This window comes from Stegostoma tigrinum, chromosome 38, assembly GCF_030684315.1.
Source record: "Stegostoma tigrinum isolate sSteTig4 chromosome 38, sSteTig4.hap1, whole genome shotgun sequence".
Lineage (NCBI taxonomy): Eukaryota > Metazoa > Chordata > Chondrichthyes > Orectolobiformes > Stegostomatidae > Stegostoma > Stegostoma tigrinum.
The window spans coordinates 18,539,168-18,567,053 of record NC_081391.1 but is presented as its reverse complement, the minus strand read 5'-3'; the positions used below and the strand labels follow the sequence as shown (position 1 = coordinate 18,567,053).

At 45.7% G+C, this 27,886-nt stretch overlaps 1 protein-coding gene across 1 annotated transcript; it reads right to left on the bottom strand.

Annotated features, from left to right (window-relative positions):
• Positions 1-252: 252 nt before the first annotated feature.
• On the bottom strand, positions 253-27,510 carry ruvbl2 (RuvB-like AAA ATPase 2). Its single transcript, XM_059640480.1, has 15 exons — positions 27,419-27,510; positions 23,046-23,100; positions 21,724-21,779; positions 20,159-20,300; positions 18,554-18,683; positions 17,434-17,500; positions 16,812-16,918; positions 13,457-13,550; positions 11,576-11,699; positions 9,375-9,469; positions 9,109-9,227; positions 6,853-6,972; positions 5,329-5,458; positions 4,376-4,490; positions 253-435 (listed from the first exon to the last, which is right to left on the bottom strand). Exons 1-15 carry the CDS (start codon positions 27,425-27,427, stop codon positions 410-412), a joined length of 1,389 nt encoding a protein of 462 aa, XP_059496463.1. The 5' UTR covers positions 27,428-27,510; the 3' UTR covers positions 253-409.
• Between the last annotated feature and the right edge of the window lie 376 nt (positions 27,511-27,886).

Sequence of the window (27,886 nt, the reverse complement as noted above, 5' to 3'; positions counted from 1 at the left end):
TTATCCAGATGTACACATTTATAGTGGACTCTCTGATGAAACAGTAGAGGGGTTGTCAGTTCCTGTGCACTAGTAGCCCACCAAACAATCTTTGCCATTCCCTCTCACTGAGGCAGGGGATTTGGTACTGATCATATAGGCACATTTCAGCCCCTTGGTGCACTACAGCATGATTCTTCGCTGTTCCAACCATCACTTCAGAATCATAGCGACCAACTGAGTACAGGTTATTGAAGCAAAACATAGGCAAAGTTAAGTGTAAAATTTAAATCTTTCAGAATTTATTATACAAAAAAACTACAGAAAAAGGTAAAACATAAAATATGCATCAAATCAACAAAATGATCAGGTCTCCATTGTAACAAACATCACTGCTTTCAATTGTTATAAGCAATCATAACAGCGAAGTTCAAGTGGTGTCCATCGATTCACCTTCTGCAAAAGAATAAAATGTGAAATGTGTAAAAGTGCTTCCTAAACAATGGAGGTAAAGTTTCTAATTCACCTTGCTATCTGGATACCAGTGCAAAGTCTCTCTCTCTCTCTCTCTCTCACACACACACACACACACACACACACACACATAAAGAACGTGCAAGTGGATTTGAGAGTGCTTATGAACACCCCCATGTGAGGGTAGCAATCTCAAGCAGCCCTTATATGTGCTGCAGTTCTTTATTACTGCAGCACAGGCAGGTAAGAAGCCTCAGTACAATGCTTCAATCTACTGCTACGTAGGATGTATACTGAGACAATATCCCAACATGAGATCAGTCCAGACTTTTAAATAACATAACGTTGATGATAGAGTATTAACAACACAATACGGTCATCATCTAGATTTTAAATTACTAAGCAACTGTCAAAGGGAGGCACAGGAAAATGAACAATGGTCAGGAATCCTCAAACTGACTGCCTGATTATGGTCTTATTATAAATTATTACACCAAGTGTCTTACACTATTGTCAGATCCCCAGATCCACCTGTTGAGTTCTTCCCCATTCCTTTAGAAGATATTAACTTTATGGGGTGCAATGTCTTGTTGCCCTCAGATGCCATTCTCCATGTGAGACAGGGCAGGCAGGTTAATCAGGATACCCTGCAACAACTTACCAAGACAGCACTGTTAGCATGCCCATTTCCACCCTGAAATACATGGCAGCACCACCACCTCAAGGTCCCCTCAAATGAAAGTTATAGAAATGGGATTCGAGGAATTTCAGTGCTGCATCTGGTCTAATCATAATTGCTTTCTGCTAACACAATGTCTGAAATGGAAACACCCCTCTTTCCCCAGTACCTTGGTACAAGGTTTACCTTAAATACTAGGCAATGATGGTTTCCCAAAAAAAAGGGACAAAAATCAACAAACTTCTTTGGATTTTCACCAGCACCATCTCCATCACGGAGATGATCAGGATTTTTCACTAGACTAGTCACATTAGCTTTTAGATTAATAGGGCAAAGCAGATGCTGGATACAGCAACAAGTGTCTCACAGCCTGGGATCAAAAAGCCTTTCCACAATCGTCAATGAAATTTAGACTCTCAGTGAAATACTTAGAGCTGGCTGGACAGTGTGAATGCAACAGTCACTCAACAGGATCAACACTGTTTAGATCAGGGCAACTGGCTTGTTTGCTGCTCCTGCTGTGTTCAAAGTGCACTGCAACTCATCAAACTTACGTCGACAGCATCTCTCAACACCACGAATGAGAGGAGCAATAACCACCCTGCCTTGGTTAGAAACCTTTCATCACCACTGGCTCAACGTCCTGAGCCTCCCAACTATTGAACAATGTGGAAACATTCACCAGACGGAGCAGGCCCATTGGTATTCCAACTGGTGATCGTGCCATTGATTCTTCTCATGGGGACTTTGGTTTGATCCACCGGTCCACTCAGATTTTAGTGCTTCATGGAAGCTTACGTTGTCAGCACACATTTGAGGCTTTTCTCCACAAGTGATGCTGCAGTCATTTTGGATGTTCCCCAGGCTATGTTGAAGGTGCTGCATGCTTGATGTGAGTTGATCTCTTTCTTCTGGCTAGCTGAACCATGCTGACCTTCTTATTGCTAGCAGATCTTACTGTTTCTGTGCCATTATCATGTTCTTCTTAGAACATAGAACATAGAACAGTACAGCACAGAACAGGCTCTTCAGCCCACAATGTTGTGCCGACCATTGATCCTCAAGTATGCACCCTCAAATTTCTGTGACCATATGCGTGTCCAGCAGTCTCTTAAATGACCCCAATGACCTTGCTTCCACAACTGCTGCTGGCAACACATTCCATGCTCTCACAACTCTCTGTGTAAAGAGTCCTAGGGTCTCAGTGGAAGTATCCAATACTACAACTTTGATGTGGCCCGTTTTGCTGGAGTGGAATCAGCAGTATGTTCCAGCCTGGTCTGCAAGATTGCTAGATTTATATCTCTTCATGATAGTCCTGTAGGTTTTGATTTGAAATGTCTTTGGCGGTTAGCTCAAGACCGATTCTTGTGCTTAGGCTTGAAACGGAAGTTCAGCTGTCAGTGAATGAGCCACTAGTCTGTGTGATAGTCAGCACTGGGCATGATTCAAGTATGCAGCACATCCTCTAGATCATACTGTAATTGATCAGAGGGAGGATATTTCTAGATGGTCATAGAGTCATAGTGTTACACAAGCACGGTAACAGACCCTTCAGTCCAACTTGTCTATGTCAACCAGATATCCTAAATTAATCTGGTCCCATTTGCCAGCATTTGGCCCATATTCCCCTAAACCCTTCCCATGCATATACACATCCAGATAGCTTGTAAATGTCATAGTTGTATCAGCCTCCACCACTTTCTTATTCCATATAGGTGTCTAGAAGTGATCTTTTTGTTGAAAGAAGGTGCTGTTTATAAACAGCTGCTTAATAACCTTGTAGCCTGATGCCATCAATATCTAGAAATCTCTCGATTTCTGTTCTGAGTCTGCTCAATTAGACCGTCCGTAGTCCTCTAGGTTACAGGTTCTCAAAAATTCACCACCTTTAGTCAAGAAATTCCTCCTCAGTCACAAGTGATTTATCCTTTATTTAGAGATTGTGCCCTGGTCCTGGAGTCACCAGCCATGGAAAACATCTTATTTGTATCCACCCTCTCAAGCCTTGTAAAAATTCACTAAGTTTCAGTAAGATCTCCTCTCATTCTTCTAAAAGCTGGAGAACACAGGCCAGTTTCTTCAGTCTCTCCTGACAGGACATCTGCCATCCTCGGTTTTAGTCTGGTAAACCACTACCGCGCTCCTTCGATGGCTAGTGCACCCCTCCTTAGATGAGATCAAAACCATACAAAATACTTTAGGTGAAGTCTCACTAATTCTCTGTAAAAACCACAGCTTCACTCGAGTTATGATGGAGACCAACATATCATTTGCTTGCCACATCTGCATGCTAGCTTTTAGTGACTCATGAGCAAGGACATCCAGGTCCCTATGGGTTTTAACACTTTCCAAAATCTCACCATTTAAGAAATAATCAGCCCTTCTATTTGTTTCTATCAAAAACTGTATAATAGAACATAGAACATTCGGCCCTTGATGTTGTGCCGACCTGTCATACCAATCTGAAGCCCATGCAACCTACACTATTCCACGTACGTCCATATGCTTGTCCAATGACGACTTAAATGTGCTTAAAGTTGGCGAATCTACTACCATTGCAGGCAAAGTGTTCCATTCCCTTACTACTCTCTGAGTAAAGAAACTACCTCTGACATCTGTCCTGTATCTTTCACCCCTCAATTTAAAGCTATGCCCCCTCATGCTCGCCATCACCATCCTAGGAAAAAGGCTCTCCCTATCCACCCTATCTAACCCTCTGATTATTTTATATGTCTCAATTAAGTCACCTCTCAACCTTCTTCTCTCTAACGAAAACAGCCTCAATTCCCTCAGCCTTTCCTCGTAAGACCTTCCCTTCATACCAGGCAACATCCTAGTAAATCTCCTCTGCACCCTTTCCAAAGCTTCCACATCCTTCTTATAATGCGGTGACCAGAACTGTACACAATACTCCAAGTGCGGCCGCACCAGAGTTTGGTACAGCTGCAGCATAACCTCTTGGTTCCGGAACTCGATCCCTCTATGAATAAAAGCTAAAACACTGTATGCCTTCTTAACAGTCAGAATTGCCAAGACTTAGCTAGTTGATCATGCAGCGGCTGATGTGATAGGTAATAACTTCACTTCTTCACTTTATATTCCATCAGCCAAACTCTGGTACTCTGTTCTGTACCTCAACAGAGAGGATATGGGTGACTGCTACTATAGCCCACAGCTTCTGGTCATATTGTGACAGCCAAGATTTCACTTATTAATAAATTGCTGTTGGACTGAACTCACTCATTTCATTGAACATGAAGGCATCTTGATACTCTTTCATGTACTGTGTTGAGCGTGACTCATCCAGGAAGAGGGAGTAAACCCGCTTAATGTCATCCACTTGTACCTCTGTTCCCTGGTGCAAACAAAAGAGGAGACAAATGGCTATCAGAACTAAATTGAGAGAGAAATCAGTTTCAGGCATTTGATAAGATACAGACATACAAAGGAAAGTGTCAGACCGATGATTTTTTTTTTGGACTCTGGAAATAAGTCTATCTGCTCCAGGAGTTTGCAAAGTGAGAGAACATATACCAAGCGAGGTCACAAGCCCTAATGCAGCAAGGACTGACCTCCCACCACCTCACCCCAATCTGGCCAAGCTAGGTCTCCTCTTGCAATGTTCACAGAGGGTTCACAACAATTTCAAGCCTTTAAATGGAGTTGTAGTGAAAAAAACAGTTGAGAAGAACTATTCTACATGGATGAAGCAAAATATTTCTTTCAGTTGTCTATACAGTCCAACTGAGATGAATTTTGAGATCTCTTACCACCCTACAATGTCAGTGAGGCACCAGGAGGAATACGGAGTGATTTGGAACAATATCACAATAAAAAGGGATTTCTTCTGCATTTGACGGGTGCCTGGGCATGCACTGCCTATCTGTGTGCACATGGCCTGCCTGCGCCTGCCCGCACCAGGCGGGCTATGTCTGTGTGCACACACCCACCTTTCTACCTGCCTGTGCCGATCTGCGGCAGCCTGTCAGACTGTACTTGTCCATGTATAGATCATAGTTGCGCTCCTTCATAACGGTTAGTTTTTATATGACCCAAAAGTGCCCACCAGGTCCTCAAAAGGGGAGAGTGCAACATTTCCCAGAACCTACACCTTACACTGCATGCAGGAATCCACAAAGAAAGATAAAAACATGGACAAGAACTTTTAGGAAATGCGCCTGTTCACTGTTTACCTTGCGCTTCTTGCAGACAAGGTTAGCAGCAGTAATCAGCTGGATGGAATACCGAAGTGACGTTTCTAAGCCGATCCGTGTCAGAACAGTGTACGCATCCTCACTCATTTCCACATCCTCCTCTTCACACCTACACATCAGGTTGGGGAAGGGATGACATTGAACAGATTATTAATACAGAGAAACACGGCTGTGCTCAGTAAATTTATTTCCCTTGCTGCCAGTTTCATTGTCCTACAAAAAAAGCAGATGTATATGGATAGGCAGTGTCTGCTGTTACTCAGATGGTGAGTTACAGAACATTGCTGAGTTACACCAAGTGGACGGAGGATGTGCAACAGCCTAAGGAAAGTCAAGGACAAAGCTCATTATTTATTCTCCCAGCCAACCTGCTCTGCCAATTAAGGTGGGAACCGAACTATAATCGCACAAACTAGGGGCAGGAGGAGGCCAATCAGTTCCTTGAGCCTGCTCCTCCATTTAATAAGATCACAGGTGATTTGATTACATTTCATTTACATTCTACATCTGATAACCTTTCAGCCGTTTGCTTATCAAGAATCTATCTACCTCTAACTTAAAAATATTCAAAGACTATTTCCTCTGCCTTTTCAAGAAGAGAATTCAAAAGGCTCACAACCCTGAGAGAGAGAAATTCTCATCTCTGACTTAATAGGTAATTAATTCATCACTGTCATGGTGAAACTGATAGTAATGTAAGAAGCTCTGCATCATCACCCTGAACGTTATTTGCTCCCCAGTTTCTTTGGATCATGTCCCACTATGGGGCAAAGATCAATAACAGATGAGCTTAGTACATGACCCAACCACAAATGCTACAATCCTCTATGTCCATGCAGATGGATGAAGGCGTACTCATGCTATGACAGATCTTGCCTAAATCTTGATGCCTGCCTCCAGCTGTTCAGGATTGGATTTTAAGGCTCCTTTGGGTAAAGCAAACACACAGTTGCTGGAAAATAGTCAAGGGGCCTTTGAAGGGGGAACATTACTTTAAAATCAAAGTCATCCAAGCAAGAGAGGATTTAGGAAACACTTCCTCACTCTCTCCTGCCAAAACAGTAGGTACTAACCTTAATTTAAAATCTAATATTAATACTTTTTCACCAGGTCAAGGTTATTAAGGGATAAGGAATGAAAGCAAGTTATTGCAGTCATGAATCAGCCACAATCTCATTGGATGGCAGAACAAACATGAGAATCTGAATGCTGTGATGAAGTGAGTCAAAGCGAAAATGGTCCTTCCTTAACCTGGGGTGCTGAGGTCAGTTATAACAATTTTGGTGAGAGCTACCAGAAGGTACAACAGTACGGAACACAGGGTAATACAGGAAATGAATTTCCCTCCCTTTTTTGAGGGACCTCTTTAGAAATGGTCACAATTGGATGTTCACTGCACTGGAAGACATCAATCTGAAACCCAATTGCTACAATTCTGCTATACAGTAGTTTAAAAAAAAATCAAAGACCATCAACTGCTTTTCTTAAGACTGAACGCTTCACCTGATCTTGAGGATCTGTTTTGTTTCCTTCTCATTGTAGGGTGACGTTGAGATGATTACCAATCGATCCAGCAAGTCAATTGGAATTCCATGAGGGCTTCTGTAGTTTGTACCACGGATCCTGAAAAACAAAAGGTATTAAGCAAAATGCTCTCCCTCTCTCTTTACCTTATATTTTTGCATATCAAGGTTTCTCAGCCTAGAATCATGCGATTTTATTTTTAAGTTCCGAACGGATTTTAAAAATTCTGTTCATGGGATCATTCACTACACCAGCGTTTGTTGCATGCCCCTAATTGTCCTTGAGGAATAATGAACAGCATTCTCAAACCATTGAATGTCACATAAAAGTAAAGACAAAAACACCTGAAATGTTCTTCTACCAAGGAATTGTGTAAGTATAGCATTGTTAATTATCTTAAATGCATGCACGGGTTTCTTTAAAATTTGTAGAAATCTTAATGTTCCTTTTATCTTCTATTACTCTCAAGTATATGCTGAGATCACCAAAAAATGACCTCAACATTCTTATCTTCTTAATGTTCTTCACTCTCGATGTTCCATGACCTTCCCAAACATTCCTGTAATGACCTCCACAATGTTCTCTAACTTTCGCAGAACAGCCTCCCCTGGGAGTAGAGGCATGGGGAAAGGACAGGAAAGTGGAATGGCAGAACAGGCTCAAGTGGTTGATAAGCCTACTCATCTCTTATGTGTCTTGCCCTCGCTGTTCTTCATCTTCCTTGATGCTTCTCCTGACCTCCAACTCCTATTTGGATTCTCCTCAAACACCTCCTCGCTATACCTGATCACTCAAGGATTTCGAAGCTTTTCAAGGATCTTGCTGCTCATATGTGCCCCACCGATATCACAGTCCACAATTTCTGAGCTAACCAATCATCGTTTCTGCCTCTGTCTCCCAGCTGCTGATTCACTTCTACAGGTCTCAGCTACAAGTTGTGACTGGAGAGGCTGCAGCAGTCGAGCTTGAGACAGACAAAATCTTTTGATTTAAGGAGCAGCTAGGTCTTTCCCTCTCCTGCTGCTCTCCATTGCTGAGTGTATGAACTGTCAGTTTTCATTCAGACACTCCACTGTCAAAGACCGATAGATCCAACGGTCAGTACAAAAACAAATCAGCCGACTGACAGTCGCTTGGATTAAGCTGCTTCTTGAGCAACTTTGTGGGTTGCCAGAGATTCATGCTGAAAACAAGTGAAACTGTCCATGAAGCTAAGCCAAACTTAGAGTTCTGGTAGTTTTCAGCACGAAAGTCCAGAAATCCATATTGCAGCCTGAGAAGCAGCTTAATCAGAGTTACTGCCAAATGGATCTTTTCTCATACAAAGAACAAAGAAAATTATAGCACAGGAACAGGCCCTCCAAGCCTGCACCGATCCAGATCATCTATCTAAACCTGTCGCCTATTTTCCAATGATCTGTATCCATCTGCTCCTTGCCCATTCGTGTATCTGCCTAGATACACCTTAAATGACGCTATTGTGCCCGCCTCTCCCACCTCCGCTGGCAATGCACGCACCCACCACCCTCTGTGTAAAGAGCTTTCCACGCATATCTCCCTTAAACTTTTCTCCTCTCACCTTGAAATCGTGACCCTTAGTAATTGAGTCCCCCACTCTGGGGAAAAAGCTTCTTGCTATCCACCCTGTCTATACCTCTCATGATTTTGTAGACGTCAATCAGATACCCCCTTCACCTCTGTGTTTTAAATGTAAATAACCCTAATCTACCCAACCCCTCTTCATAGCTAGCACCCTCCATACCAGGCAACATCCTGGTGAACGTCCTCCGCACCCTCTCCAAAGCATCCACATCCCTTTGGTAATGTGGCACCCAGAACTGTACGCAGTATTCCAAATGTGGTCGAACCAAAGTCCTATACAACTATAACATGACCTGCCAACTCTTGTACTCAATACCCCGCCCAATGAATAAAAGCGTGCAGTATGCCTTCTTGACCACTCTATCTGCCTGCGTTGCCACCTTCAGGGTACAATGGACCTGAACACCCAGATCTCTCTGTGCGTCAATTTTCCCCAGGACTTTTCTCATATATAAAAAGTTCCTGAAAGTTGGAAGGAAGAGTTCAAATCGCAGAGATTTCTCAGCCCTGGTGCAGTGCAAGTTCATGCCAAGTGCTGTCAGCAACTCACAGTTAACAGGAAATGGCTTTACAGTTTTACATGTCTGAGCCTCCCATGAAGAAAATATTTGGACAGCTCTCACCTAGTCGTACCTGGTTATCCCACGGTTCGTTGCCATTATCAACACTGGGGCCATGTCGCTCTCCAAACCACGGTTTAGGAAGGAGAAACATTCAATGTCCAGCATGTGGACTTCGTCAATAAACAGTACCTGGAAAAGTCCAGCACAAGACCAGTAAATGTGCTGTGCTTTCAGCGCTATTTCAAAGGAAATGACCTTCATGAGGGAAGCCAGTATGAAGGACCATATCTTCACCACACCAAACTCCCAGGAAGAACTAAATCCCTGTGCACTCACCCCAGGAATTATCTCTGCTTTTCCTTCTTCCCTCCATTCAGCCACCTTTGCGTTGATCTGCTCACGAACTTCCGACTTTATTTCTCCAGTATCACCTGCAAAGATGCAGCATATTGATGGGTTTATCTACATTTTGTGACTCTGTGACTGACAATGGGTGCCCACCATGGAGCCATGCACAAAGGTAAAATCTATCCTTCCAGAAACCTGTATCATTGACTTGAGATGCAAATAAACAGATTTATGGGGCAATAATTACAAGATTGAAGGATAAATTGACAATAGAAGTATTGGGGAAAGACGACAAACTGGATAGTGGAAACCATCCGAAGAGGAGGCAAGACAATGCCAATACCCCAATAAAACTTTGGTGAGAATGAATATTTGTGCCACAACATCAGCCAAACTTCAGACCAATGAAAATCAAAACTAGTCAAAGCAATGAAATAGGAAAAAAATTGAGACAGCAATTCTGGTCTCCCTGCTATAGGAAAGATGTTGTGAAACTTGAAAAGGTTCAGAAAAGATTCAGAAGGATGTTGCTGGGGTTGGAGGATTTGAGCTATAGGGAGGGGATGAATAGGCTGGGGCTATTTTCCCTGGAGCATTGGAGGATGAAGGGTGACCCTCTCGAGGTGTATAAAATCATGAAGGGCATAGATAGGGTCAAGAGCCAAGGTCTTTTCCCAAGGGTAGGGGAGTCCAAAATTAGAGGGCACAGGTCTAAGGTGAGAGGGAAAAGATTTAAAAAAGAGACCTAAGGGGCAACTTTTTCACACAGAAGGTGGTGCACATATGGAATGAGCACCAGTGGAAGTGGGGGTGGCTTGTATAATTACAACATTTAAAAGGCATCTGCATAGGTACATGAAGAGGAAGGCTTTAAGAGGGAGATGGGCCATAAGCTGGTAAATGATACCAGATTAATTTAGGATATCTGATCAGCAAGCCCGAGTTGGACTGAAGGGTCCATTTCTGTGATGGGCAGTTCTATGCCTTAGATACGCTTGTGTTTGTAGCCCAGTTTACCAACGCATCAGGAAAGGGATGATGATATCTGGCCCACAGGCTAGTTTGGTTACTCTATTCTCAACCACAGGGCTCAGGAAATATGGTAGAAAAATTTTCAACCTACAAGAACCATACTTATGGCTGCAGGGACAAAAAAAAATTAAAATAAAGAGGCAGTAAAATAGCAGTGAGGTGTCGTTTGCAAGGATTTTGCACCCAGGCCACAACAGAACCAGAATGAGACAGCTATAAAAATGATTTGGTTTGTGAAATCCTACAAGGCTGTGAGGGATGTGTGTGCAATAGTTATGAAAACATAGCACAGCTTAATAGTATTTTTCTTTCCATCTCTTGTGCTGGGCTCTCAGCCACAATTGAAAACCTGCTTGATGATCAGTTATCTTCACCCTGCCAACATCGCTGTCTACTCATCCTTCCTATAATGCAGGGCAATAAAGTAGTGGGCCTCTCTTTGTCTGTCTCAGAGACAATGTCCCTGAGTCTAGACAGACGAACATTTAAGTGTGTGTTAGCAAGGTACGCAACCTGGGAGCAGGTTATTAAAGCTCAGCCTGATTCTACCTTCATCTTAATTTCATAAAATATTTTAGCTGGTAGGAAGCGGTGTTGGGAAGTCAATGAATGAAGGCTAGGTGGAAATCCAGGTCAAAATATTTTCTCCCGTCTTCTCAGCCTACAGCTTCCAAGATCAATTGAAGTGACACTGCCACTGAGAAACCTGAGAGCAGCTTGCGGCACAGACAGAGCTGTCAGTGTTAGAAATGCAGGCTCCTTTCACAGCTCTCAGAGATGATGGAGAGCAGCATCGTCCATGGCACAACACAATCTGAATAGGCTGATTAAAATATAAAAATCCGAGTTCGAGGACGACTCTTTTGGAACACTGGTAGTGTCCCTTTGTCTGGGCCAGAAGGTTCAGATTCTAGTTCCCACCTGCCCTGGATGTGTGTGGTAACATGTCCGAACAGATTATCTAAAATAGCTAAGAGTGACACTGCCACTGAGAAACCTGAGAGCAGCTTGCGGCACAGACAGAGCTGTACACTCAGTCGATTGCTTTCCTACTGAGGTATTGGGGGGCACATTTGAAACACCCTGTCCTTCACAATCTGCATTGGCTGCCCTTGGCATCTGGCTTCGCTGAGCTGAAAGGTCTGAGCAAATCTTACCAGAGAACAAAGCCAGAAACCCCTGTGTCCTGCTGTTGATCACATCAATCTCGTGCAATGTCACTGTATGAACCACCTCCTTCCGTTTCTGAAGCTCTCCATCCGGGCACTGCACAAATTTTGTCTGCAGAAAGGAATGTTTTCACAAGGTTATCTTTTGATTTCAGTTTTCTTTTCCAACTTGCACCCTCCTGATTTCCTGAGGTACAGGTGCATTTTAACCAACTAAGTGAGCTTAAGTCAGGATTGTAAACATGTATTCTGTCAGTGTTAGAAATGCAGGCTCCTTTCACAGCTCTCAGAGATGATGGAGAGCAGCATCGTCCATGGCACAACACAATCTGAATAGGCTGATTAAAATATAAAAATCCGAGTTCGAGGACGACTCTTTTGGAACACTGGTAGTGTCCCTTTGTCTGGGCCAGAAGGTCCAGATTCTAGTTCCCACTTGCCCTGGATGTGTGTGGTAACATGTCCGAACAGATTATCTAAAATAGCTAAGAGTTGGGCTCCTTCCCCTTCAAATCCAATTTAATTTAATCCCCTTCCCTCTTGTCACCCCTGCTGGATAATTCTTGCTTAAACAACAGTCCACCAGTGACAAGGGTTTTCAGTGGAAACACAGGTCCAAGACCATCCAAAGTACAGTGAAAGGAGCCCCACTCACCCATTTCAAAAACGACCCTCTGCCCAGACTGTAACAGAGCCTGCGGTAGCCGCATCAGTCTGTACAGCCACCTACGGACTCACCCTGAGAAAGGAAGAGAGTCATCGGTGAGGAGCTGCCAATGAATGAAAAAGTGGAAGTTTTAAACCAAAAGAACTGGGTTTCCTGTTCAGCTTTAATGGTGTAGTGGTAGTGTCCCCACCCTTGAACCAGAAGGCCCAGGTTCAAATCCGAACTCCAGAGGTGTGTCATAACATATCTGGGCAGGTTGGTTTGAAAACACTGAAGATCTAGTTTCCCACAACTTCCAATTCCATTTTAATTTAATCCCTCCCTCTTTCCCTACTATACCATTATGTCATTTACGCATTTTCCTCAGTAGGCAGTGCTTTTAATTCATTCATTTAATTAGTGATGTTGGTGATGTGATAAACAATTATGGCAGTGTTTGTAATTTGATTGGGTGATTGGGTAATTTAGCGATCAGTTAAAATATAAAGAAAAGTGCTGGGCTCCTACACTTCCCACTGGGCAGGTGTCTGTAATTTGTAAATGAGGTATTGGCTACTTTGATTTCCTTAAGAAGAGCTGGTTTATGTTTGGGCAGGGAAGGGCCAGAAGGGAAAAGTAGAACTGGTGTCTTTTTTAAAAGTACAGATTTACAATAAAATCCTTGTAAATCTCTGAAAGACTTTCGCTACCTAATTTAACAAACAAACAGTCGGTTGAACATACTCAACTGTGGAAAACATCCAGTCCAGTGTAACCCAACAAACACACACAGATACCATCTGTTCAGTCACTATCAAGCATCTTGCTCTCCATTTTGCCCTTTTGCTCTTCAAGACAATGTGATGGGCTTCAATGAAAATCTCAACAGGGTCTACATCGGTGTGGGTGAGGCTTCCTCTCCCCAATCCCAGCCACTCAACTACACTGAAAGTAGCCACTAAAAATTAACATGCACGCTGATATTTTCAGTTGAAGCCTCTGACAGAAACAGGAAGAGGAGTCGGGCATTCAGCCCTTTGAAACTGCTCCACCATTCAATCTGATCACGGCTGATCACCCAACTCAATATTCTATTCCCTCCCTGTTTTCTTTGATCCCTTCAGCCCCAAGAACTACATCTGACTCCTTTTTGAAAACAGTTCTCCAGCATCTAGGGTTTTAAACAAGCCGCCCAAAAAATACACCAATTGCAGATGACATACCTGGGCCCCCATTGCATCATAATCACGAGCTCGCGTGAAGGATCGCCCCAGTTTGCTAATCTTGCCTGTTGCTTTATCAATGGTAATCACATCCCTACAAAAAACAGGGAAACCAACGTTACATTATTAGTTAATGTTTGGCAAAGAGCTGACAAAAACCTTGAGCTCCATTCAACACGAAGAAATAGGGAGCATAGGATGGGGAAGGAAACTGCAGGGGATGGGCACATTAGAAATGTGGAGCTTATTCAAGGAAAAGCTCCTGTGTGTCCGAGATAAGTATGTACCTGTCAGGCAGGGGGGAAGCTGTAGAGCGCGGGAGCCGTGGTTTACGAAGGAGTTGGAATCCCTGGTCAAGAGGAAGAAGGCGGCTTATGTTAGGATGAGATGTGAAGGCTCAGTTAGGGCGCTTGAGGGCTACGAGGTAGCCAGGAAATACCTAAAGAGAGAGCTCAGAAGAGCCAGGAGGAGACATGAGAAGTTGTTGGCGGATAGGATCAGGGTAAACCCTAAGGCTTTCTATAGGTATTTACGGAATAAAAGAATGACGAAAGAAAGATTAGGCCCAATCAAGGATAGTAGTGGGAAGTTGTGTGTGGAGAAAGATGAGATGGGGAAGCGCTAAATGAATATTTTTCAACAGTATTCACTCTAGAAAATGACAATGTTGTCGAGGAAAATACTGAGATATAGGCTACTAGACTAAGGAAGAGGTATTAGAAATCCTACAGTTGGCGAATCTACTACCGTTGCAGGCAAAGCATTCCACTCCCTTACTACTCTGAGTAAAGAAACCACCTCTGACATCTGTCCTATATCTTTCACCACTCAATTTAAAGCTATGCCCCCTCGTGCTCGCCGTCACCATCCCAGGAAAAAGGGTCTCCCTATCCACCCTATCTAACCCTCTGATTATTTTATATGTTTCAATTAAGTCACGTGTCAACCTTCTTCTCTCTAAGAGAGGAAGAGGTATTAGAAATCCTACAGAGTGTGAAGATAGATAAGTCGCCTGGGCCGGATGGGATTTATCCTAGGATCCTCTGGGAAGCCAGGGAGGAGATTGCCGAGCCTTTGGCATTGATCTTTAACTGGTCATTGTCTACAGGAATAGTGCCAGATGACTGGAGGATAGCAAATGTGGTTCCCCTGTTCAAGAAGGGGAGTAGAGACAACCCTGGTAATTATAGACCAGTGAGCCTTACCTCAGTTGTTGGTAAAGTGTTGGAAAAGGTTATAAGGGATAGGATTTATAATCATCTAGAAAAGAATAAATTGATTAGGGATAGTCAGCACGGTTTTGTGAAGGGAAGGGCGTGCCTCACAAACCTTATTGAGTTCTTTGAGAAGGTGACCAAACAGGCAGATGAGAGTAAACCAGTTGATGTGTATGGATTTCAGCAAGGCGTTCGATAAGGTTCCCCACAGTAGGCTATTGTACAAAAGGCAGAGGAATGGGATTGTGGGAGATATAGCAGTTTGGATCGGAAATTGGCTTGCTGAAAGAAGACAGAGGGTGGTAGTTGATGGGAAATGTTCATCCTGGAGAGCAGTTACTAGTGGTGTACTGGAAGGGTCGGTGTTGGGTCTACTGCTGTTTGTCATATTTATAAATGACCTGGATGAGGGCATAGAAGGATGGGTTAGTAAATTTGCAGACGACACTAAGGTCGGTGGAGTTGTGGATAGTGGCAAAGGATGCTGTAGGTTGCAGAGAGACATAGATAAGCTGCAGAGCTGGGCTGAGAGGTGACAAATGGAGGTTAATGCAGACAAGTGTGAGGTAATGCACTTTGGTAGGAGTAACCGGAAGGCAAAGTACTGGGCTAATGGTAAGATTCTTGGTAGTGTAGATGAGCAGAGAGATCTCAGTGTCCATGTACACAGATCCTTGAAAGTTGCCACCCAGGTTGACAGGGCTGTTAAGAAGGCAGTGTTTTAGCTTTTATCAATAGCGGGATCGAGTTCCGGAACCAAGAGGTTATGCTGCAGCTGCACAAAACTCTGGTGCGGCCGCACTTGGAGTACTGCATACAGTTCTGATCACCGCATTATAAGAAGCATGTGGAAGCTTTGGAAAGGGTGCAGAGGAGATTTACTAGGATGTTGCCTGGTATGGAGGGAAGGTCTTACAAGGAAAGGCTGAGGGACTTGAGGCTGTTTTCGTTAGAGAGAAGAAGGTTGAGCGGTGACTTAAGTGAAACATATAAAATAATCAGAGGGTTAGATAGGGAGGATAGGGAGAGCCTTTTTCCTGGGATGGTGACGGTGAGCACGGGGGGCATAGCTTTAAATTGAGCGGTGAAAGATATAGGACAGATGTCAGAGGTGGTTTCTTTACTCAGAGTAGTAAGGGAATGGAACGCTTTGCCTGCAACGGTAGTAGATTCGCCAACTTTAGGTACATTTAAGTCGTCATTGGATGAGCATATGGACGTACATGGAATAGTGTAGGTTAGATGGGCTTCAGATCGGTATGACAGGTCGGCACAACATCGAGGGCCGAAGGGCCTGTACTGTGCTGTAATGTTCTATGTTCTAAATACGATTTAAAAGAACTGAAGTAGGTTCCCCTGACCAAGGCCTTATAAACCCAACATGAAAAGGCAATCAAAATTAGGCCATTATTCACCTTATGACTCAACCACATCGATGATTCATCAGACTAGCTGGAACTCTCAGCCATAGCTCCATCACCCACAGAAAGAGAAAACCAAAATCAAGACCAAAGGGTCTCTTTTCCTGCTCTATAACTGACGCTATAATACCAAGCTTCTGTTATGCTCCTGTCCAAACAGGGTTCACAGAAGGGTTGTGGCTGAAACTCAAACAGCAGCAGCAGCATGAGGTAGAGAGATTTTGTCAGCAAGGGGATGAAACCTTGTCATGGAAATGGGCAGGAATGTGGATTTAAGGTTACAATCAGATCAACAATGATCTTCTGAAATGTCATGGCTGGCTCCAGGCTTAATCCTGCCTTTTGTTCACAGGTCCACCTTCTGCAGGTGCATGTGTTTAGGAAAATAGCTACCAGAGCAGCTGGTGAGAAGACAAATAGGGCATGCCTCCTTGAGTAGAATGTGAAGGGAACTAGGCGAGTTATAGTGCCACTTGCATAACAACATGCATAACTCCCTCACTGAACTTCAAATAAAGTCATATAGTAACTTTAAAAGCAATGCTGATCTTTTTTATTTTAAATTTTGCTGCTGCTCAGATAAGAGGCTGGCAGAGAAAGGAGAATTATGGACAACAGAAGGTTTAGAATAGAGCAACTAAAACAGGTAGGTAATGCAGTTCAGCTGAGGGAACATTCACATTAACTCTCATCAGTTAAATCAGAGAATCTACTTACCCAGCTTGCACCTTCTCTTTTGTCAAACACTCAATCATTTTCGTCCCCAGGTCATAAATTGTCTCCATCTCTGTTGTTTTCAGGGTTAGCTTTCCAACCTTTGCACCCTGTGAGAAGGCAAAACACCTCATTATGCTTCAGGCCAATCTACATGAATTATGTCGGAGCTGGGAAATGGGAAATAGAAAATGACAGAAGAAAGGAATGAGAGTCAGTGGTAACCAACAGGCCCAGGCTAATGCTCTGGGGTCACTATTACAGCTGGTAGAATTTAAATTCAATTAATAAATCTGAAATTGAGAGGCTAATGCCAGTTATTTATGACACCATCGTTAACTATTGTGAAAATCTCTCTGATTCACTCAAGTCCTTCAGGAAAGAATTTTACCACGCTTACCTGGTCTGGCCTATATGTGACTCCAGACCCACCGCAATGTGGATGATTCTTAATCACCCTTTGAAACCTTTCAGACAGCCAATCAGTTCAAGAGCAAGTAGGAATGGACAAGACATGCAGGCTTTGCCTATGACACTCACATTCCATGAAAGAATAAAGGAAAACAAATGCAGTTTTAAGACTGATGAACTATAAAATTTCTCTCATTCATCAGTCTGATATTACCGTGCCAGTGGCTGGTCTGTCAATCTGAATTTCCACAACTTCTCCTTCTATTATTTCAGTTTCCTCCCTGTTTTGGGAGGGAAAAAAAAGCTGATTAAACTGTATCAAGACTAAATTAGTACAAGATTTTCATGGACTAACTGTACACAATTGCAGCTGCACCTTTCTTTTCATAAGCTTCACCTTATAGCTACTGCATCAGTAATGCAGTTGGAAATTCCAACTGGCCCACATCAAAGTCTGGTATCCAGCTGTTTATATAACACTATCTTCCTCCTGCATAAATGGGCATTCAAAAGTATGGGTAAGGACTTAAAACAATACAAGGTGGGATTTATTTTCTGAAATTTACAATAGTCTTTAACTCAAGGGGAGATTATCCTCTTTGGTGCCAAGTTTGACAGAAAGTGATGGAGCAGAAGACCTCACAAACATGAGCACAGACAGGAACATAAGCACTATCCAGTGCTGTGATAAATGCTTCCCCCAGTAAGCAAAGATACACCCCGTAGTTTTTAAAAGTGTGGCCAAAGGATGAAAAGCCAACCTCTCTCTCAACATCATATTCTCTAGCAATATGGTATTTGCATAATGATTAAACATTAATTTCACTCACAGCTAGATAGATGAGTATATTGCTAGATCAAATCTCAGACTCTAGATTGGAAATATGCCTCTCAGCTTCGTAAATTGATGAGCAAAAATGTCGCTTCTGGTTCTGAGCATTATTTAATATATTTTGTAACTGCCTGCCCTAGTTCCCAAAAAGTATTGGGATTCAAATGAATCTTCCAACAACTCATGTCACGTAAGTGTAATTTACACTGTAAAACAGTCTTGAAATATTAATAATTTTCCAGAACAACATAATATTGATCAAAGGCCGAAAGTAAAAGGATCAGCAGTCTGAATGTTCCAGGATACTGCAGGGCAAAAGTCTCGATTTCAATATAGTTGGGGAACAGGATGATAGTGCAGGACAGCATGTGTACAGCTCAGGAACAATAGAGGATAGGTTCAGAGAAACAATGACTTTAGTAACATTGATAAAGTAGAAACACAACAAGGGCTACAATGGTTAGCTGGTGTAAAACTATATTAACAAACAGGCTATGCTTACTTGATCCGGACACCAATGGATCTGCGAAAAGCCTGAGTTAGTGCTTCAGTCTTGCTCATTTCCAGAGAGAAGATTTCACTGCCAGCAATAGCTGTGAATGGAGTGTCCTGCCCTAGAGCCTGGGCCATCCCTGAAGAATATGGTAAGTCATTGTCAATTATAACAGAGCAAAAAAATACAGTGGAGCCTTTTTTAAACAGGTTCATGTTTCAGATGCACATTGTAGAAACACGCAAAACACAAAGTGAAGAGATTAATCTGGATGTGAGTTTGCTCGCTGAGCTGGAAGGTTCGTTTTTAGACGTTTTGTCACCATACTAGGTAACATCATCAGTGAGCCTCCGACGAAGCTTCATTGGAGGCTCACTGATGATGTTACCTAGTATGGTGACGAAACGTCTGCAAACGAACCTTCCAGCTCAGCGAGCAAACTCACATCCAGAACCTCAACCTGAGCTACAAATCTTCTCAAAACTCGCTGAAAAGATTAATCCTGAGCATTGTTTCAAGCTAAACAACAACTGTGGGATTTGGGCAGAAAATGAGTAAAAAGGTTAGGTAACACTTCTTCACGAAGACTGACAAATGGCTGGAATGATCAACGTAAGGTGGGTGCAAGATCATCCATCATTCAAGCAGACACATCTAATTTCAAAATCTCCACAAACATTCAGGCAAAACTCCCGAAAAATCAAATCTGATGGACTGGACATTATCTGAATATATCACCCCAACATGTCCTTTTTTTCCCTCCTTCTCTATTCTCATTCCAGAGGAAGACAAAATGAAATACTGTAAAAAGACTACATCAAAGACTACATCATTACCGCTTGACATGAGTAACCTGAAAGGTATTTACAACCGTTCAGAACAATTACAACTTGTCCACCAAGTTTCAAGTCTAAACATCTTAATAGTAGAAGAGCGACAGTACAGAAAAAGCAAGCAGATTTTGCAATCCTATTCCCACTAGCTCAGGAGATACCCTGTGACCAAAGGTCCAAAGATCGAGATTCAATTCCAGGCTCCGGTGACCGTCTGTGCAGAGATTGCACATTCTGTGCTTGTCTGCTTGGGTTTCCTCTGCGTGCTCTGGTTTCCTCCCACAATCCAAAGGTGTGCAGATTAGGTGGATTGGCCATGCTAAATTGCCCATAGTGTTCAGGGATATACAGGATAGGTGCACGGTTACAAACGTAGGATACAGGGTGGATCTGAATGGGATGCTCTCCGGAGGATCAGTGTGCTCTCGATGGGCTGAATGGTTTGCGAGGGATTCTATGACTGCATGAATCGGTATGAAAACTGGCAGAAACCCACATCTCCGAGCAAACTTCATCCTTAAATCAACAGACAGGTGGAAATGTCATTTAGTTCAGGAGGGACTGCATGTTTGTAAAGGAGGTGAATGGACTAAATGAGCTCTCTTGACTGTTTTTATTTCTGTACTAAGCGTGACATTTTACTAGACTTTATCACGCATGAAGTGTTTGGAGATATTGATGAGGTTTCATCGGGTACACAACAAATTCAAGTATTTCTGAACCACTTCAAAAACAAATTAAGTACCATATTTCAGTAACATACAAGTAAATCATCACTGACCCATTGCAATGGCAGTTTTTCCTGTTCCGGGCTGGCCAGCAATGAGGACTGCTCTCCCAGCGATCTTTCCCTCCTTAATCATCTCGAGAATGACTCCAGCAGCACGTCGAGCACTGAGTTGTCCCACCATCCCCTGAGAGACCTGAAACAAGAGAACCACAAACAGCTCAGCAAAGAGACATCCACAGCGCACAAAACTGGCAGGCCTGGTGTGCTGGTTCATAAGTAACTGGATACTTGGCAGTGGTGGTGGTGTGGGGATGTAGAGATGGAAGGTGAAAGTATCTGTATAACAACTGCAGGCGCTTCATCACTCAGTCTAGGACATTTCTGCACACTCGCGATAGCGAGTCTGCAACTCCACAGATATGTCAGTTAACTGATCGCAGACTCAGACATCCCTGCCCAAGTGTCTACACACACTGGTGGTTCTCACTTTTGATTAATCAAAGATGGGCATGCAGTTGTCCATTCAAACCTTTGAATGTGGCATCCCTTTAAACATGAAAACTCCCAGTCCAAACATCCTACGACAGCATTTGCTTCTCGAAGAAAAGCAGCATTACTATTATAGGAAATATTTATGCAGCCATTAAAAATACAGGTTACTATGTCGGCCCAGCCATGGTAGACTAAACAGGAAGTAGATGGCCCATCAGCGCCCTTGCATCAAGTTTGGAAAGGGAACTTGATTTTGACAATTTTTGTTTTAGCAATGCTGATGGGCACATTCTACCCACTCACACCCTTCACTTCCATTCATGCTCTCTTCAAATATCTCTCCTGCGCTCAGCCTGATGAGGAGGGATCCCAAGGAATGGAGCCTATAAATATTAAGAACCTGGGGCATTTTTTCAGCATCATTTCTCAATCAGGGTCGGTAGGGCTCACGGGAGAGTAAAGTTCATCCCACTCTTGCTAGTTATGCCCCATGTGTGACATTTTCCCCATCTGTTACAGGTGGCAGCCTGCTGCTAGAAGTTGATAATTCGAAACACCCTGACATATCCACTGCAAACTGGTCAAAGTGGCTAAACTAATTTCACAAGTTACCTTGACCAGTTTGCAGCGGGTGTTGTCATGGGGTTTTGCACAGAATTATCTTCCTTACAATATCACCTGCTCAAATGCAATAAATTAATGAGGATACGTGCTGAGAAGATAAATGGCCAGTTTCAGAGACAAATTCCTGGTTCAATCCTTATCTGGTGCTTTTGGGCCTCAGTGTATCAGGGTCAAATAAATCAATAGGACAGGACTCCCATTTCTGATTGCTAACCAGTGACCTCTACTGGAAAATAAATGCACGCAAGTATTAGGTTTGACAATGGGGAGGTTGAGAGTCAAGTTGGCTGCTTCAAGAATGGTCATTTGGAAAAGGTACAAGAAACAGTGTCAGCGCTGATGGAAATGTACTTAACTTAGGCCAGCAGGAAAGAAACTTGCAGAGAAGGGGTGTTTAAGGTGGACTGTTATGAGAATCCAGTAATAGATCAAGCTATTGCAAGAAACTATGTAAGTCCCGTCGGACTCAAATCCACTGCCTTAGTGCCTTTGCACTGTACCTGTCGGGGTTCCAGCGCATCATCAAGTCCCAAGCCACGGATGTGCGAATGGGCACCTGTACAAAGTAGAAAGATACCAAATTATTTCAAATTATTGAGTTCAACTCTCAGGACAGGCACTAATTTTTATATTCAGCAACCTGTTTTTGTAAGTAATGTTTTGACTTTGATCGTGATTATGAAACACAGCTGCATACACAGCAGATGACACATCTAAAATTCAACCGGATTTGAGATAGGCTGGGTGATGCCTTCCCAATATCTCAGCAGACAAAAGCACTATCTGATGGACTGAAGATGGCCCCAGTTTAGAATTTTGAGATGACTCTCAGTGATTGATGATGAGTCAGTGGTTAGTTCTGCTGGGACCCGGGTTCGTTTCCACCCTAGGGTCACTGTCTGTATGGAGTTTGCACATTCTCCCTGTGCCTGTGTGGGTTTCCTCCCACAGTCCAAAGATGTGTGGACTCGGTGGATCAGCCATGCTAAACTGCCCGTCGTGTTCAGCGATGTATAGGCTAGGTGGATTAGCCATGGAAATGCAGGGTTATAGCGATGGGGTAGGGGTCTGGATGGGATGCTCTTCGGAGGGCCTGTGTGGATGATGGGCTGAATGGCCTACTCCCACACCATAAGGATTCTAAGATTTTTGTTAGGCTTCAAAAAGTGACAGTAAGAATTAGATCCACCACGGCTCTAGCTACCAAGTGCTCAGGACACACAGCTCACTAACATCCACAATCTAGGTCATTGTCTTGCAACCAAGGGTCCCAGCCTAAAAAGGCCCCATGCAATTTTCAGGTCCCACTCTCTCATTTCCTTCATTCACCAGTGTAGGATTTAGATTTCCACAGTCCTCAGGGAGGATAAGAATCCATAGTAAATAGGACACATCCCAGATAGTCTGAACACATTCATCCCTCACTGCTTTGCAACTTCCAGTGAGTATACAAAGGGGTGTCACTGTCGCTTGTTGCAAGACCCCATTAATGGTACCAGTTCAACAAATAAAATCCAAACTATCTGAAAAGTGAAGTGGTTTAATTAAAATAATAGTTAAAAGATTTTTTGAATTTCCATTCATTTGCTCAATTGCATTTTACTTTGTTTTCAACCTAGTGTTATAAAGGCAGGACAGAAAGAAGTTTGGGCCCCCATTGGAATTTCAAAAATGTAATTGAGTTACTTGAATCAAAAACTGTTGAAAGACACCAGGTAGGAGGCCAAGGAGGGCCTATTTAGGTGACCACTGGGAGTATGTCTACATTCCAGCACTGGATGAAAGAAACTAAACAGTGGATAAATTTTAAAAACAAGCCTACCAATTCTCTCTATCCTGGTGACATCTCTGACTTCAGGAACCTTTGTTGCTGTGGTCTGAAAAACAATATGTACATATTAAAAAGGGAGATGAGTTTTAATTATGGCATAAAATGAACTCAAGCAGGTCACACGATAACTTAAAGGTACAAGACAACCGAATCAATGAACATCTTGCCATGAAATGTGGTTTATAACATATTAATACTGCTCTGTTACCAATGTTATCTATGACATACAATTCAGTATCAGCTGTTTGCTTTTCTTATCTCATCTAATGTCAGACTGCGGGTTGACAGTTGGAAATGGCAACAGCAACACTTCTGTTGTTTCGCCAGAATCCTGGCCACACTGAAAGAAGTGGGAATGATGCCCGCTGCCTCTGCATCCTGGTGAATAAGGGGGCTCTTTTAGGCTGAAATGAATGAATTACATAAAAATACACTGGCTAGCTGCAACCAGATTGAAGGACAGGTGGTTAAAGCCTGATAGGGTTCCTTGTTTAAACTCTGTTTGGCCGAGACTGGAGTTCAGGTTGGAGTTGTGGCCCATACAAACAGTCACATTTTAGCCAACAACTTAATGTGGCTGATGACATCTGAATCAGAACAATCAAAAGCAGTTGCTTGGTGCAGCTGGCAGCCCCCAGTCCCAGAGCTGGAAAATCACGGGCTCAAGACCCCAACACCTGAGAACTGCGTCAACAGTGACATTTCAGGTTATGTCCCGAAATATAGACACGAAAAGGAGTGGGGACGGAATATTCAAAAAGATAATGGGGTGCTACTCAAACAGGGACAGGGGAGGTGCTGGTCAAACAAGTGGCAGGGGGTGAGTAGGGGAAGGACCTGGTCAAGGGAGCCGGGGGGGGGGGGGGGGGGGAACGGGGAAGGGGGAGGGGGGGGGGATTGGTCAAACGGGAATGGAGGGGGTCGGGGTGACTGGCCAAATGGGAACGGGGGGGGCGCGACTGGCCAAACGGGAAAGGGTGGGGTGCAGGTCAGAGGCTATATGGCCAGGTGGGGCATGCCAGACCTGTTTGCTGCCCCCACGCCCCAGACCCACGGATGTACGAAAGGAACGTGTGTGTGTGTGTGTGTGTGTGTGTGTGTGTGTGTGTGTGTGTGTGTGGGCCTGGGTGGGGAACGAGCGTTTCTGTGAGCGTGTGACCTTTTTTAAAAAGTTCTCCCATGTTATATAATTTTGCTCAAATGAAACTATCTCAGCATAAAAGTTCAGATGGACATTGCCCTTTCTTGTGTCACTAGCTGGGCTTTAGTGAATTAGGGCCTTCCTAAATTACCTTTGATCTCATTACTGCTTTGGTGCTGCGGGAAGTGAATTAGTGACATGTTTTAACATCACAGGACTGCACTTTCTGCTCTGTTGGCCAGAACACAATGAGACGTTGATGATGCAGCCGTGCTTTTCGCTCTCAACTACAGTCCTGTGCCTTGCAGCATCCTGAAAGGCCAAAGGTTTTAACATTTCCCACTCTTCCTGGTTCTTTCCTCTGAAACTTTCTTCTTTGCTGCTGGATCAAATTAACTTCAAAGCATATTTGAATACAGAATTGTACTGATCAGATAAAGTGGAAAGACTCATTTCTGCCTGGTAGCCTATGGCCAGAGCAAAGTGAACTAAGGATCAATTCTCTTCATTTTTATATTTTTGTTAAGGGACAACAGTTGAATAAACTCTGAAGCTTTGCCGACATCCACGTGTCTAGCTGTTATCCTTGCAGATGAGTTGCTTCTTTAAGAGCCTCTCTGCCTACTGTATTAGTTTAGGTATGTCTTCAGCTCCCCAAGCACTAACTAAAGAGCAGTTTTCAAGTTTCCCCAGCGTAGGGGAGTCCAAAACTAGAGGGCATAGATTTAATATGAGAGGAACGATTTAAAAGGGACTCGAGGGGCAACTTTTTCACACAGAGGGTGGTGTGTAAATGGAACAAGCTGCCAGAGGAAGTGGTAAAAGTATGTACAATTACAACATTTTAAAGACATTTGAACAGGTGTTTGGATAAGAAATGTTTAGAGGGATGTAGACCAAATGCAGGTAAATGGGACTAGTTTAATTTAGAAAACCTGATCGGAAATTGGCTGGCTGAAAGAAGACAGAGGGGTGGTAGTTGATGGGAAATGTTCATCCTGGAGAGCAGTTACTAGTGGTGTACTGGAAGGGTCGGTGTTGAGTCTACTGGTGTTTGTCATATTTATAAATGACCTGGATGAGGGCATAGAAGGATGGGTTAGTAAATTTTGCAGACGACACTAAGGTCGGTGGAGTTGTGGATAGTGACGAAGGATGCTGTAGGTTGCAGAGAGACATGGATAAGCTGCAGAGCTGGGCTGAGAGGTGACAAATGGAGTTTAATGCAGACAAGTGTGGGGGGGGGAGGGGGGGAGTGTGTGGGGGGGGGGGAGTGTGTGGGGGGGGGGAGTGTGTGGGGGGGGGGGAGAGTGTGTGGGGGGGGGGGAGTGTGTGGGGGGGGGGGGGGGAGTGTGTGGGGGGGGGGAGTGTGTGGGGGGGGGGAGTGTGGGGGGGGGGAGTGTGTGGGGGGGGGGGGAGTGTGTGGGGGGGGGGGAGTGTGTGTGGGGGGGGGAGTGTGTGTGGGGGGGGAGTGTGTGTGGGGGGGGGAGTGTGTGTGGGGGGGGAGTGTGTGTGGGGGGGGGAGTGTGTGTGGGGGGGGAGTGTGTGTGGGGGGGGGGAGTGTGTGGGGGGAGTGTGGGGGGGGGGGAGTGTGGGGGGAGTGTGGGGGGGGGGAGTGTGGGGGGGGGAGTGTGGGGGGGGGAGGGAGTGTGGGGGGGGAGGGAGTGTGGGGGGGGAGTGTGGGGGGGGGGGGAGTGTGGGGGGGGGGGGAGTGTGGGGGGGGGGGAGTGTGGGGGGGGGGGGGAGTGTGGGGGGGGGAGTGTGGGGGGGGGAGTGTGGGGGGGGGGAGTGTGGGGGGGGGGGAGTGTGTGGGGGGGGGAGCGTGTGTGGGGGGGGGAGCGTGTGGGGGGGGGGAGTGCGTGGGGGGGGAGTGCGTGGGGGGGGGAGTGCGTGGGGGTGGGAGTGCGTGGGGGGGGAGTGCGTGGGGGGGGAGTGCGTGGGGGGGGGGGAGTGCGTGGGGGGGGGGTGCGTGGGGGGGGGGGTGTGCGTGGGGGGGGGGGAGTGCGTGCGGGGGGGGTGCGTGCGGGGGGGGGAAGTGTGTGGGGGGGGGAAGTGTGTGGGGGGGGGTGTGCGTGCGTGGGGGGGGGAGAGTGCGTGCGTGCGGGGGGGGGGGGGGGAGTGTGCGTGCGTGCGGGGGGGGAGTGTGTGCCTGCAGGGAGGGGGCGGGAGAGAGTGCATGCGTGTGGGGGGGGGGTGTGGGGGGGGGAGGGTGTGGGGGGAGTGTGTGGGGGGGGAGGGAGTGTGTGGGGGGGGAGTGTGTGGGGGGGGAGGGAGTGTGTGGGGGGGGAGAAGAGTGTGTGGGGGGGGAGAGTGTGTGGGGGGGGAGAGAGTGTGTGGGGGGGGGGAGAGTGTGTGGGGGGGGGAGAGTGTGTGGGGGGGGAGAGTGTGTGGGGGGGGAGAGTGTGTGGGGGGGGGAGTGTGTGGGGGGGGGAGGGTGTGGGGGGGGGAGGGTGTGGGGGGGGGGGAGAGGGGTGTGGGGGGGGGGGAGGGTGTGGGGGGGGGGAGGGTGTGGGGGGGAGTGTGTGGGGGGGGAGGGAGTGTGTGGGGGGGGAGGGAGTGTGTGGGGGGGGAGGGATGTGTGGGGGGGGGGGAGTGTGTGGGGGGGAGGGAGTGTGTGGGGGGGGGAAGAGTGTGTGGGGGGGGGAAGAGTGTGTGGGGGGGGAGAGTGTGTGGGGGGGGGAGAGTGTGTGGGGGGGGGAGAGTGTGTGGGGGGGGAGAGTGTGTGGGGGGGGGAGTGTGTGGGGGGGGGGAGTGTGTGGGGGGGGGGGGAGTGTGTGGGGGGGAGTGTGCGTGTGGCGGGGGAGTGTGCGTGTGGCGGGGGGGGGAGTGTGCGTGTGGGGGGGGGGAGTGTGTGCGGGGGGGGAGTGTGTGGGGGGGGGGGAGTGTGTGGGGGGGGGGGGAGTGTGTGCGGGGGGGGAGTGTGTGCGGGGGGGGGGAGGGAGTGTGTGCGGGGGGGGGAGGGATGGGAGTGTGCGCGGTGGGGGGGGGGGGAGGGGAGTGTGAGGGGAATTTGGGGGCCGGTGGGGACGGGGACGGTAAGAGCCCGGGCACCAGGATCTCGAACATTCTGCAGCCGCGCAGCTCCCTCCGCCGGGAATCTCTGCCCGTTCTAACGGGGGCCCGCTCCCGCTTGGATAACAACGGAATGCTCTCCCCTACCCCGGGGGGGTGGTGAGGGCTCTCCCCCGAGGATCTGTCTCGCCGTCCCCCGGTCCCCGCTCACCGTTGCCATGCTGCTGCCGCCACCGGTTTCCAACCACCGACAACACTTCCGGCTGTACCACCCGCCCAGCTCCGACGAGGAAACAAAAGCGCCGAAACTAGGTTCCGCTCCAGTCCTTCCTTCCTCCGCCAAACCCAAGTTCATCACTATCAACAACAACAGCTTGTACATACCATACTCTAGCGCCTATTACGCAATGAAACCTCCCAAAGCGTTTTTCAGGATCATTATCGAATGAAGTCTGACTATGAATAAAAGCTTGATCGTGGGTTTTAAGATCCATAAGGAGGTGATTAAGCCAGATATAATGGAGACAGTAAGAGACTTCCAGAGTTTTGGAATCCATTAGCAGCTGAATGTACAGTTCCCAGTAGTGGAGCAATTGTTGGTGGGAATCAAAAGAGGCCAGAAATAAAAGACGGGGGTTACTCAATTCGAGGTTTGTGAGGCTGAAGGGAATTACCAAGA

What these genes read in the sequence shown, in the direction of transcription:
- ruvbl2 (XM_059640480.1), bottom strand. An exon ending in TCCATTGGTGTCCGGATCAA is followed by an intron (nt 17,501 to 18,553) that starts GTAAGCATAGCC and finishes CTCCCAAAACAG; the next exon opens with GGAGGAAACTGAAATAATAG. An exon ending in TTGTCTGCAAGAAGCGCAAG is followed by an intron (nt 4,491 to 5,328) that starts GTAAACAGTGAA and finishes TGTTTGCACCAG; the next exon opens with GGAACAGAGGTACAAGTGGA.